Here is a 14,442-nt window from a genome sequence, read left to right as displayed (position 1 = left end):
ACTACCGCATAATTGCACTCATCTCACACGCTAGCAAAGTAATACTCAAAATTCTCTAAGCAAGGCTTCAACAGTATGTGAACCGAGAACTTCCAGGTATTCAAGCTGGATTTAGAAAAGAGATCAAATTGCGAACATCCGTTGGATCATGGAAAAAGCAAGAGAGTTCCAGAAAAACATCTACTTTTGCTTCATTGATTACGCCAAAACCTTTGACTGTGTGGATCACAACAAACTGGAATATTCTTAAAGAGATGGGAATACCAGACTACTTAACCTGCTTCCTGAGAAATCTGTATGCAAGTCAAGAAGCAACAATTAGAATCGTACATGGAACAATGGACTGGTTCCAAATAGGGAAAGGAGTACGTCAAGGCTGTATACTGTCACCCTGATTATTTAAATTATATGCAGAGTACCTCATGCAAAATGTTGGGCTGTAAGAAGCACAAGTGGAATCAAGATTGCCAGGAGAAATATCAAGAACCTCAGATATGCAGATGACACCACCCTTATGGCAGAAAGTGAAGAGGAACTAAAGAGCCTCTTGATGAAAGTGAAAAAGGAGAGTGAAAAAGCTGGCTTAAAGCTCAACGTTCAGAAAATTAAGATCATGGCATCCCGTCCCATCACTTCATGGCAAACAGATGAGAAAACAGTGGAAACAGTGAGAGACTTTATTTTAGGGGGGTCCAAAATCACTGCAGATGGTGACTGCAGCCATGAAATTAAAAGATGCTTGCTCCTTGGAAGGAAAGCTGTGACCAACCTAGATAGCATATTGAAAAGCAGAGACCTTACTTTGCTGACAAAGGTCCTTCTAGTCAAAGCTATGGTTTTTCTAGTAATCATGTATGTATGTGAGAGTTGGACCATAAAGAAAGCTGAGTGCTGAAGAATTGATGCTTTTGAGCTGTGGTGTTGGAGAAGACTCTTGGGAGTCCCTTGGACTGCAAGGAGATCCAACCAGTCAATCCTAAAGGAGGAAAGTCCTGAATATTCATTGGAAGGACTGATGCTGAAGCTGAACCTCCAATACTTGGGCCACCTTCTGCAAAGAACTGACTCATTGGAAAAGACCCTGATTCTGGGAAAGATTGAAGGCAGGAGGAGAAGGGGACAACAGAGGATAAGATGGTTGGATGGCATCACTGAGTTGATGAACATGAGTTTGAGCAATCTCCACGAGTTGGTGATGGACAGGGAAACCTGGCGTGCTGCAGTCTGTGGGGTTGCAGAGAGTCGGACATAACTGATATCAGTGTTGATTTGTGGATTCTTGTCTTAATCAGTAGGTTATACTTTGTGTCATAATTTATTTTGGTCTTAAATGATCCCAGAATAGGCCCCTTCTGGCTGGCTCTGGTGTCCTTATGACATGTCCCCATCTTTACTGAACATTTTCTGGCATAGTATTCCAGGGCCTCATCCTGTTATTTTTCTCTAGGATCATTGTTCTAAGGATCTCTGATTACTTTTTGAGTAGAATATGTAACCCCAAACTGGGATCTAGATATTCTAATTGCTACTCGAGTGTTACTGCTATGAGGCCTTTTCAGTGGACATATCTGTAAACACACCTACACATAATATCTATTTCTACCCTTCCCTTTTCCTCTATCTGTTGAAAACCTTGAGTTCATAATGATGATTCAAAATCCAATCCAAATGGCTTCTGTGCTACAGGCTACAGCTGTCTAGCATTCTCTGTCTCCCAAAGTATGGGGTCCTTTCAGGGGCTGTATTTCCTGCTGTGCATTTGGCTGTCTTATAGGACAAAAGTGAAGAAAAATAGTAGTCAACCACCACCCTAATGAGGCTTTCAATAATTTCAAGACAATTTATCCTACCCAAGAAAGTAGTAAAGTTGTAGCCTCTGTTTCAGTTGAATCTGGAGAGTGCATTAACAGTATCAGCCATCCCAAAGAAATAACTACGGGCTTCCCTGGTGGCTCAGATGGTAAAGAATCTGCCTGCAACCGAGGAGACCTGAGGTCCAGCCCTGGGTTGGGAAGATCTCCTGGAGTAGGGAATGGCTATCCACTCCAGTATTCTTGCCTGTGAAATCCCAATGACAGATGGGCCTGGTGGGCTACAGTTCATGGGGTCGCAAAGAGTCAGACACAACTGAACTACTAACACTCACCTCCAAAGATAACTACAGACCCATGTAGTATAGCAGGAAAGGTCCCAAGTGTGGAGCAAAATGAGTACAATGAACATCCCTGATGCAGCGGTGGAAGCCACATATACACACACACAGACACACACACACACATATGTATATATACACACGCTTATACACAATACTGGTTTCATAGGACTGGTGTAACAAATCACCACACACTTGGTGGCTTAAAAAACAACAGAAACTAATTTTCTCAAGTTTCTGAAATAAACTTGAAAATAGAAATGTAAGAAATTTACACTTATTATTTTTTGTTTTCAGTTTTTTGTTTATTTTTCAGTTGCTCTGTGATTTCAGATTATGGTTTGTGGTATATGTGTAATAAGTAATTATAAAACTGATCATTAAAACGTCTTATTTCTGAGTATGTTAGGAGTTTCTTGTAGAGCATTGGGCTAAGATTGTTTTTTCCACTTAGATAAGCAGTTCCTGTTTGGGATTTAGTAGCTTAAGATATGCAAATCCAGTGTAAATAAAAGCATGAATATGGTTCATCCTGTTCAAAGAATTCCTTTACTAGGGATTGGATTTATGTGCTTGGTAAATAAAACATCATGTTAACAAAATTGGCTTTGATTTGACTTTTAGCTCTTAGGCATTCTAACCTCTATCAGCTGTAAAAGAGCTCTTGTTTATTTTTAATGCTGCTTTATATGATCTTTAGTTACCTCACAGTTAACGTACATGATAATGAAAAGGATGTGTTAGTTACATCCTGGGTTGTCAAAAAACAGAAACAGAAATAGAGAAGGCATAAGCATGTGAGTCACCACCATCAGTATCTCTCTTTCCTCTGGATAAGGAGGGGTTCACAGTGGCTGGCCCAAGAATAGTACACCTCTGTATTTTTTAGGGAGTTCAGTTCCATGTGGAAACTACAAAACTTCGTACCAGGTGTCAGCTCATTCCCAGAGAGCACGCCCAGTAGACAAACTGTCCACGGGATAATACAGCACTTTGCTTCTTTCTCAGTCTCTTTCAACTCTTAGGAGACCATAGCTTTCTTTATGCACAGGCCTACAAAAGGAACCTTGTTTTTAGAGAATTTGTTAATGAAGATACCTCTGTGTTTACCACCTTTCCCATAGCTAAGGTTATCATTCTCCAAAGTCATGGAAGATGTTTTCTGCTTTCTTTGTATCTTGAATAATGCTATTTGTAGGCAAGGTATTTTGTGGCTCAGTCGATAAAGAATCTGCCTGCAATGCAGGAGACCCACCTGAGTGCAGGAGACCCAGGTTTGATCCTTGGGTCAGGAAGATCCCCTGGAGAAGGAAATGGCAACACACTCCAGTATTCTTGCCTGGGAAATCCCATGGACAGAGGAGCATGATGGACTGCAGTCCATGGCATCACAAGAGTAGGACATGGCTTAGCGACGAAACCACCACCATTTTGAACTTGGGTGTTTTCTGTTGAGGGGCGCTAACCTCCAGAGAAAATTTAAGTGATTGAATATACAGAAAGCAACTTCTGATTTTTTGAAAACTCATCTGCTTTATAAATGAATAACATGCTATAAAGTGATGTTTACTTGAAAAAAGGCTCACACTGGAGGATGATCCTCAAAAAAAGAACCTAGTGTGTGCACAGAGCATAGATATATAAATTAAGAAACCATACCAAGCATGGGAAATTTAGAAATTTTGGGAAAAATCAGTTTAGGTTCTCCCTTTCACATTTTGTCTGAAACTAAGCTACCTATGTAAAAATGTAGTAACTGCATTAAAGAATGAATAGCAAAATAAAACAAAATTTATGTAAACATTTATCTGGCTTTTGGGTGGAGAAGAATTTACTGAACAAAAGAGTGTAAGAATGTTTTCATTACATTTAATAACTTGAAAAAGTTTCAGTTCAGTTCAGTTCACTCGCTCAGTTGTGTCCGACTCTTTGCGACCCCATGAATCGCAGCACACCATGCCTCCCTGTCCATCACCAACTCCCGGAGTTCACTCAGACTCAGGTCCATCTAGTCGGTGATGCCATCCAGCCATCTTATCCTCGGTCGTCCCCTTCTCTTCCTGCCCCCAATCCCTCCCAGCATCAGAGTCTTTTCCAATGAGTCAACTCTTCGCATGAGGTGGCCAAAGTACTGGAGTTTCAGCTTTAGCATCATTCCTTCCAAAGAAATCCCAGGGCTGATCTCCTTCAGAATGGACTGGTTGGATCTCCTTGCAGTCCAAGGAACTCTCAAGAGTCTTCTCCAACACCACAGTTTAGTAGTGCCTTAAAAAAGTCCAACAAAGTTAAAAGGTAAAACCTGAGGAGAATGTTACTCTACACACGTTTAATATCTTGACTTTGTAAAGAGCTCATGTAAGCTCAATTGGTTGATTTTATTTTCTCCTTTTCTACCAACCTTGCCTTTATACTGTTTTCAATTGGTTTATTAAGTTCTGTTTCCATTTGGGCAGTTTGCACATGCTATCATTTAGTTCACAACAGAACTAAGTTAGAGTTTTAGGTCCAGAGAGAGACATCCCTTTTGGTGCCTTATTCAAATGAGTTAGTTCATTGCTCTCTGTCTCCCACAGTTCTCACTTCATTTGACATTTTGTTGTGTCCTATTTCTCTCCTTTTCCTTCTCAGCTCTGACTTCCTCCCTCCTTTTGATGGGTTCTCTTCCTCTTTTTTTTTTTTTTGCCTTACTAAATTTAACAGAGGTTTTTTCCTTATTGTTTCTTTTGTCTGATGTAGGTTTCCTTCCTCTTGCCTTTATTTTGCAAGAGTTGTATCTTACACAGTTGGGGGTACTCCTTGAACCTGGAAGTCTTCACAGCCCCTTTTCTCTAGTGCCTGTTTTTCTTTGGAATTATTTGTCAAATTAAAGCAGCATAGGTGTGTTTTCAAACCTGTTTTTGTGTTAGAGCTATTGAAACCTAACTGGACATAAAGAACTGAAATTCTAAATACTTCTGAGAAGCATGGAACTTGCTTCTTCCATGGAGGAGGAGTAATTGGGTTGTGTTACGTTACTTAGGAGAATGTGATGCTGCTTAGTTTCTTTATGGTCTTCAGGAGTGCTTACTTAGATTGTTCTGCCTTTAACCAAATTGTGGTCATGCAAAACTGCATTACTTTTGTCTGGGAAGTCCTCCCAGTAGTTATGACATACTCTTGCAGTTCTCAGACTTTTGTGGGTATAAGCAAAGCCCTGGGGGAATTGTTAAAAATGTTCCACTCTTGGAAATTACTAGTCAGTAGACCTTTGGCAGGCCATTTAAAAGCTGACTTTAAGAAGAAGCACCCTAGGTAATTTTCATGCAGGTCATCAGCAGACCACAACTGGAAAAACGTTGCTGTGTGGCATCAAGTCTTATAATGTTGCCCCGCCTGCTCTCCAGCCACATTGTCTGCGGCACGCACCCCGTGTGCGTCTGCGGCACACATCCTATGCTCCAGAAATGTTAAGCCATTTAGGGTTTAGAATTTAAAGATAAGTTAGATAGAAATTAGTCTTGAGAGAAAGTACAACTTATACAAGTCACATACTTGGAGTGGCAAGAAAAATACAGGGTAGATAGCCAGGGTGCCACTCCAAGCATGTGACTTATGTAAGTTGTACTTCCTCTCAAGACTAATTTCTATCTAATTTCTCTCTAAACTCTAAATTTCTCTCTAAATTGTCTCTAAACGTCTCTCTAATGTCCAGAGTGGCCTTCTAATGGTCTTTCACTTTTCTAATAACACTTATACAGGTACCATGTTCTTTGACTACTCTTTCTCCCCTTACCTCCGTCACGTCTGAGTTTAGTTCTTCCTAGTTGCCTTCTGGAGGGAGAAAAAAAAAAAAATAGGCTTGGCTTTCAAGGTCCTGTATGACCTGATCGTTCCTTAGTCCTTGACTTCTAAATCTCAGGACTCTTTCCTCTTGTTTTACTTGACGGTCTCACACAAACAGACCTTCTTCTTTGCTTCTTATAATTTGCCCTACCTGGAATATGTTTATTCAAATCCTTAAGCTCTATTCTAAGCCCACCTTCTTGATAAAGATCATCATTCCTGCTTGCAGTGAGGAAATCGAATAGTAAATCAAAATGGCTTCCAAGAATAAGGTTAATAGGGAAATTATGCTTGAATAATTAACTTCATGGAAAACTTAGTGAGAATAATATAATATTGTTCATACTAAAGCATACTAAATGGATACATTGATTATGTTTAGTGGAGCCTTACTATGTGTATTACACATTTTAACCTGTAGTAATTGAAGCACAGTTATTCACCATTATCTGTGAAATGAAACCAACTTCATATAAACTAAACTTCCCCCTTATTCCTATTTTCACTTCGTGAATAAAATAAACTAGTTTAAAATATAGTTAAATTATTATTAGTTTTATTTAACTATATTTTAAACTAGTTGGTTTTGAAATAATACTCAGGCTAACTGAACTTTCTAATGCCCGAGTCCTAATTTCCTCATTTTTTTTTGCCAGTTGGATGTTTGCCAGGCATCTCTCAATCTGTCTTCAAAACAGAATCCACACCTTTCCTTCCCTCAACCTGCTCCAAGGAACACCAGCGGGCAGGACAGTGTGGCTGGAGGAGAGAGTGGGAAGAGCGGTCAATAAGGTCCCTGAAGGCCAGGACCACTCAGGGCCTTCTTGATTTGTAGCAGCTCTGTGTTGTGTTCTCTGTTCAGTACGTCTGCGATTTGGAAGAGTAAACCTTTTCCTTTGTGGCAGGGTACATTTGTTCTTTAAGGACATAGTTTCCATCAGATGTAATGGAGCAGGGAATTTGAGTGAAACTTTAATGTTCCTCCTAAAGTACCTAATTTAATAGAGTAATTTAATAGTATTTGTTCTAGTATGTATTATAGTTTCCTTGGGCTTATTTCCACATCATTAAGGAAAAACATCACAGTAGAAGCTATCCATTTAAATCCTAATCATTTTAAAAACAAAATTTATGAGTTTTTTCTTTTTTTTTAATTTCCCTTTTTGTTTGGAGGGAGAGTTGACTGTTATATAATTTAATTTGCATTTTCTTCTGTCATCATTTCTAGTAGGGGCATCATGAAAAATGGGAAAATTCAGGTTTGGAATTGTGATTTAATTGGAGATAGGATTGATCCATAGCAAAGAATGAATCACCTTACCAGATTTGCTGACTTTGGACAGTGCAGAGCCTGTAAACTTTCTGGGGGCTCCTGATTTGGTGTGTATAGTAAATAGAAACAATTCCGTATTGGGGGTATAAGAATAAGGATTAACATCACCTTCCAGGGAATGGAGAGTGCTGTTTTAGAGTGTAGATCCTTTAAGAAATGTTCAGTTCAGTCGCTCAGTAGTGTCCGACTCTTTGCGACCCCGTGAATTGCAGCACGCCAGGCCTCCCTGTCCATCACCAACTCCCGGAGTTCATTCAGACTCACGTCCATCGAGTCAGTGATGCCATCCAGTAATCTCATCCTCTGTTGTCCCCTTCTCCTGTCCCCAATCCCTCCCAGCATCAGAGTCTTTTCCAGTGAGTCACCTCTTTGCATGAGGTAGCCAAAGTACTGGAGTTTCAGCCTCAGCATCTGTCCTTCCAAAGAACACCCAGGACTGGTCTCCTTTAGAATGGACTGGTTGGATCTCCTTGCAGTCCAAGGGACTCTCAAGAGTCTTCTCCAACACTACAGTTCAAAAGCATCAATTCTTTGGCACTCAGCTTTCTTCACAGTCCAGTTCTCACATCTGTACATGACCACTGGAAAAACCATAGCCTTGACTAGACGGACCTTTGTTGGCAAAGTAGTATCTCTGTTTTTTAATATGCTATCTAGGTTGGTCATAACTTTCCTTCCAAGGAATAAGCGTCTTTTAATTTCATGGCTGCAGTCACCATCTGCATTGATTTTGGAGCCCAAAAAAATAAAGTCTGACACTGTTTCCACTGTTTCCCCATCTATTTCCCATGAAATGATGGGACCAGATGCCATGATCTTCATTTTCTGAATGTTGAGCTTTAAGCCAACTTTTTCACTCTCCTCTTTCACTTTCATCAAGAGGCTTTTTAGTTCCTCTTCACTTTCTGACATAAGGGTGGTGTCATCTGCATATCTGAGGTTATTGATATTTCTCCCGGCAATCTTGATTCCAGAAATGTAGTAGGACCTAAATTTTTATGGAGAAATCTCTGAATAAAATGTAAAGTTCATTTAGATAAAATAACCCATGTGGTGACAGAAATTCAAGAAAAGGATAAAATTGGCAAAAGTTACATAAATGGTAAAAGTCTAATCGTTATTTCAAATTTTTCATCTATTTCATGACTCTGTCATTTTTCCTTAAGTCATATGTTCCTTGAGTCAGTAGTTGTCTAGATAAAAACAAAACTATTAAAATATTTAAAGAAAATTTTTAAAATCCAAATAATTACTGTGTTTGAATAATAAGAAAAAACAAAACACACCAAACTTTGGTGTGAAGTCTGTAATTCTATTTGGGTCCATGATAATTTAAAATACTCATATTCATTTTGAGCTGTTTTGTGTTTGCACTATAAAATTATATTCCTAATGTTTCATTTTTGCAGTGTAGTATCTTCCTTTTGGACATTTGCAGTATGTGCTCAGAGGAAAGTGCAAGCATAAGTGTTTATTATATTAAAGCAGAATTCCTCCTAGAATATCTTTGCTTCTAGGTTATTCCAATGCGTTTAGTTTTGAAGATTAGGGAGGAAAAGGAAGTTGACTGTTAATATTTCAAGTTCTGTTGCTTGTTGGCCCTCATTAGGAAAACCGAGTATTACTGTTCTTTGATGTTCTCAAACTAGCATTATTTGAGGAATTAAGTAAGCCTCATCAGATGATCTTTTTCTTGGCACTTTTTGTTTTTCATAAGTAGCTAACTTAATGAAATACAATAACAGGTTTCTATTGAGATTTATCTGTAAATAATTCAACACTAAATAAAAACCTTAGAAATAGTATTAATACAAGTGAAAAAAACCCAATCTCTTTAAGAGCGGCAAGTATGCGTTTGAGCATTAGTTGATTCATTTTCCATTTGTCAAGGTAGAATGCCCTGAAATATACATTCTTACAGTGGTGAAATTAAGAAATGAGAATTTCTTAATTGGTTAAGTGGGATATCTGATTTTGAACATCATTAGAGCTAAATTCAGTTTTGATTTTGCAACAGTATTTGCTTGACCATTTCTATAAAATTTTATATAATAAAATCAGGTTTAAAGTTTAGCTTCATGGCATCTAATCAGATAGTTAAATTCCTTATGTATCTCATAACTACATATAAGGATCACAGAGGTAATTTTGTTGATTGCTGCTTCGAAATATAAGATGTATACAAATTCTTATTCTAGATTAAGGATATCTTTACTCTGAAAAATTGTTCAAGCTAGCTGACAGGTTGTATTCTGAATATTGCCCAGATCCACTGGAACAAAATGTGTGTCTTCATAAATGTGAGTCAAGAGTATGGCATGTACAATGAAGATATTCATTATGTCTCTAGAAAGTTAATAGATATTACTCCAAATAGAAGGAAAAGATAATGTGGTCAAGTAAATATGGGATATGTTGATTTAAAAAAAAGCTTAAATGTTACTGAGGATTTCTTAGAGCCTTCAATAATGAAATAGTTTATATTAATCAGATTAATCTTAAAGAATTTTAAGTATCTGGTCAGTTATCGATCTTTGCTTTATATAACTTTCCCTCCTTTCACAAAATAATATGCAAATTCCATGTCAGATACCATTTTATTAATGGGAAAAAAGAAAATATCTCTTCTTTCAGGGGACTTAAAAGTTTTGTGTATGAATTTAATGTTTTCAATTCTAGTTTTCTGAATTTTTTTATTTGAGTTTTCGTTCCTTGAACTTTTCAGGGACTGATAGGGAAGTAAGTAAAAGACAAATGGTTAGAAAGGAAGGATAAGATAGAATGAAGAACAAATTCAACAAACTGAACTATTAATAGATTCAGGATATTGTGTAGTCTTTTCTCTGAAATGCTTTTGGGATGAGATATATACTTATTTGAATGGATTTTTACAGAATAAGATAATAACTTATTAAAGTCTTCTGAAATTATTTTTCTGTGCTATTTGGTGTGTTGCAAGATCTATTGGTGGAGAGAACTGTACTGCTGTAATATCCTCTGATTAATGGAAGTGGTTTGTGATTTAAAAATCATTACTTCTGATTCAGTTCAGTTCCGTCGCGTCTGACTGTTTGTGACCCCATGAATTGCAGCACGCCAGGCCTCCCTGTCTATCACCAACTCCCGGAGTCCACCCAAACCCATGTCCATTGAGTCGGTGATGCCATCCAGCCATCTCATCCTCTGTTGTCCCCTTCTCCTCCTGCCCTCAATCTTTCCCAGCATCACTTTTCAAATGAGTCAGCTCTTCGCATGAGGTGGCCAAAGTATTTTCTGATAATTTGTTTTCCTAAAAATTTGAGACTTAATTGCTCATTTCTACTCACTTGTCAACCTTACCTCCATTTATGACTTCCAGTTTCCTTTTATAATATAGTCCTTGGTTTTCAAGGTTTGAATATATATCAGAACATAGGTTGCATGAGTTTTCAAGTGTACCGTATAATTGTTCTTATGCACATATCTGTATTTCAGATGGAGCAGCTGTCGGATGAGGAGATTGACCATGGTGCTGAAGAAGACAGTGACAAGGAAGACCAGGACCTAGATAGAATGTTTGGAGCCTGGCTAGGGGAGCTAGACAAACTCACTCAGGTTAGAGACAGTGCTCGAAGCGCTGGTCGAGAATTTTAAGTCATCACTGTGTGTGCAAATTTTACTGTGTAGACCTCAGGATATGAACATAGGTTATGTTTTAAACTACTGCTATAAAGAGAAAATGTCCAAAACATTAACAAGTAAATGAATAGTAACTCTAGGAACACGAGATACTCTCTTCTGTGGTTATTTTAAGGAGTTTTTTTTTTTTTTTTTTTTTTATGCTTTTGACAGAAGTTCTGTGTATCTAGAGGGATTTCTAAAATCTGTTTTATAAATTGAGTTGCTGGCTAAAACGTTTTAAAGCCTAAAATATAAAAATTTAAATTTTAGCAAATCCTATTTCATAACTTAGTGGATTGAACACATTTTGCAACATAAATGATATCCTCACATGCAGGTATTTTCTATTACATGATCCCAGAATACTGACAGAGTTTCATCCCTGGCTTTATTTTAAAACAGTGGCAAAGTTTTTTCATTTTCTTTTATTGGATCTTTGGTTTTGTTTTTTTAAAGAATTATTTTGTGCTCTAAACAATGTCACTTTTTAGAATAAAAGCATATACTATTACTACCCTGGTTAATAGATTATATTCAATATATATGAAGATAGTTAACTGTATTAAACAACTTTAACTTTATGACGGGTTTCCCAGGTGGCTCAGTGGTAAAGAATCCTCCGCCTGACAATGCGGGACACACAGGAGATGGAGCAGGAGATGTAGGTTTGATCCCTGAGTTGGGAAGATTCCCCTGGAGTAAAAAATGGCAGCCTGCTCCAGTACTCTTGCCTGGAAAACCCCATGGACAGAGGAGCCTGGCAGGCTGTAGTCCATAGGGTCACAGAGTCAGCATGAATGAGCACGCACACAACTTTACAACAGTGAAAACATTAGAACAAGACTTATTTCATTCACCCTTAACTAATATCTCTGGGAAGAACTTTTGTTTAAATTGCTTAAGTACGAAATTCGTTAACCAGTAAAAAGTAGATGGCCAAGTGGAAACTTAAAGTATCAGTTTTTTTCTGTATCTTTCCATATCATTCTGGAATTGAAACTGAGAAACTGTTCTTGTAATTCTTGTTAGATCATTTTGAAAGGCAGACATGTTTGTGACCATAACCTGTTAATGATGAGTTTTGAGAAAAATGCTTTCACTCTTACTAGGGCTGCTCTGGTAGCTCAGCTGGTAAAGAATCTTCCTGCAATGCAGGAGACCCCAGTTCAATTCCTGGGTCAGGAAGATCCCCTGGAGAAGGGATAGGCTACCCACTCTAGTATTCTTGGGCTTCCCTGGTGGCTCAGATGGTAGAGAATCCGCCTGCAATACTGGAGACCTGAGTTTGATCCCTGGGTTGGGAAGATCCCCTGGAGGAGGGCATTGCAACCCACCTCCGGTATTCTTGCCTGGAGAATCCCATGGACAGAGGAGCCTGGCGGGCTACAGTCCATGGGGTTGCAAAGAGTCGGACATGACTGACGGCTAAGCACAAGCAGCACAGCGCAGGATTTCATAAGGTCATTCTCTTCATCTCCAATCAGGAGAAATAACGTTTGTGGTGATAAAGGTCTTTTCTTCTGTACTTACCAAACCATTTTAGTTTAATTCTTCATTAAAAAAAAAAAAAAAAAGAAGTGATTTTGGCATAGAGATGATGACTAGGCTATGTAGTTCTATGCTGAGGAAGTACAGTAGAGGAAATAGAAAATAAAAATGAAGGAAAGTATGTGAGAACCAGTTGTCATGGTGGGGTTTCCATTTTGTTTGTTTGTTTTTGGCTATGCTGCGCAGCTGGCAGGATCTTAGTTCCCTGACCAGGGATTGAACCTGGGCCACAGCAGTGAAAGCCTGGAATCCTAACACTAGGCACCCAGGGAACTCCCAGGGGTTTCCTTGATTGTGTGTTTTATTGTCCATCCTTGGGGAGAGGCCAGAAAAGAGGAAAGACAGGCAGATATAAGCCTAGCCACTCTAGGTGAAGTAGACTTGATGCTACTCCTCTGTAGGTAACATTTCTACTGAATACAGGAAAATCTTATGTATACTTGTATAAACCTTCTGTATATTTTAAATTCTCTGACATACACACGTAAGAGCCATTCATCAAAAATGTTGGGTCCTAAATTAATGCTTTGACCGTCCTTTTTTATGTATGAAGCTGTCTTACAGAGAAAACAGGTTAAAACTGTTGGAGAATATCCCTTACTGCTGTGCGTGCACGCTAAGTGACTTCAGTCGTGTCTGACTCTTTACAACCCCGTGGACTGTAGCCTGCCAGGCTCCTCTGTCCACAGAATTCTCCAGGAGGGAATACTTGAGTGGGTTGCCATTTCCTCCTCCAGGGGATCTTCCTGACCCAGGGATCGAACCTGGGTCTCCTACATCTCCTACATTGTCTTTGTCAGGCAGGTTCTTTACTATTAGTGCCACCTGGGAAGCCCCGTCCCTCACTGCTGGAAAGTTACTTTTAACACTTCGGAAATTTTCAAAAAAAATTTTACTAAGTTAGTGGCTAAAACTTCAGAATTGATTATTTTAGTTTACCACAGTCATCCATGCACCTGTATCATATAATGTTAATGGATTTTCAACTTTATATTGTCATTTTTAAGTTTCTAGTGGTTGTTGAATCTTCTGAAATTGTTTGTAAAATTTTGTATGTATTTTCATTTTTCTGCAAGAAGTTGCATGGCTTTTATCATATTCTCAATGACATCCACTCCCAACCCAATTCCACCACCACCACCACCTCACCCCCACCGAAAAAATTAAAAAGGTTAAAAAAAACCACTCCACTAGAGTACCTATTTCTTGGCATCAAGGAATATTTCCTGTCATTTCCCTTTGTGCTCCAGCACCATGGACACAGCAGATAATTATAATAAGTATTTGTTTATTTGAACTGATAAATAGATTGACTTTTAATGTCCTAAATTTATCTTCAGGTTTTACTGAAAACATTACCTACCTATCACTCTTCATTTCCACTGAGAGAAGGAGAAATTAGGCCTTAACTTGTAGTGGAAAAATTAGGTTTGAGGTTAAAGAAGAATTTCCTAGCTGTTTCATTAAACTTTGAAATAAAGCACTGAACATTTGTGGATCTCCTTCAGAGGATAGCTTTAAAAACTGGATAGACACTATCTAAATGGATTCAGTTGAAACAAATGAATAAAAAAGATAGCACTCTATCTAATTCTGTGATTCTACAAAAAGATTGTTCAACATTCTTTTTCATTTGAAATCCATTTGATAATTAGAGAAATTAAAAATTTGAAAGACTAATCCTGATATTTGCATATTTAGTTAAAAAGACACTGAATAACTACTGACCCTTTCCCTGAATTTCTTTGTTGTAACCACCTTATTTTCCTTATTGTAGAAAGGTTGGAGAGAAAAAAAGGGCATTTAAAGAGGTGGTGAGTTAACTTACAAAACACCCTACCCTAAAGTGCAGAATATAATTGTAGACTTAGCACAGGCAGTATAGCTGGGTTATAGTTTATACTCACTTTGATAGAACATGAAAAGA

The 14,442-nt window shown here is 38.2% G+C and overlaps 1 protein-coding gene across 1 annotated transcript in view; it reads left to right on the top strand.

The window, feature by feature from the left end:
* RAPH1 (Ras association (RalGDS/AF-6) and pleckstrin homology domains 1) overlaps positions 1–14,442 on the top strand; it is a 98,160-nt gene that overhangs the window by 30,548 nt on the left and 53,170 nt on the right. Inside the window, exon 2 of the mRNA XM_052663959.1 lies at positions 10,782–10,901. Coding sequence (XP_052519919.1) covers positions 10,782–10,901 — 120 coding nt within the window. The remainder of the gene's footprint in view (positions 1–10,781; positions 10,902–14,442) is intronic.

This window comes from Budorcas taxicolor, chromosome 2 (assembly GCF_023091745.1).
Source record: "Budorcas taxicolor isolate Tak-1 chromosome 2, Takin1.1, whole genome shotgun sequence".
Taxonomy (NCBI): Eukaryota; Metazoa; Chordata; class Mammalia; order Artiodactyla; family Bovidae; genus Budorcas; species Budorcas taxicolor.
This window is presented reverse-complemented; position numbering and strand designations above follow the sequence as displayed.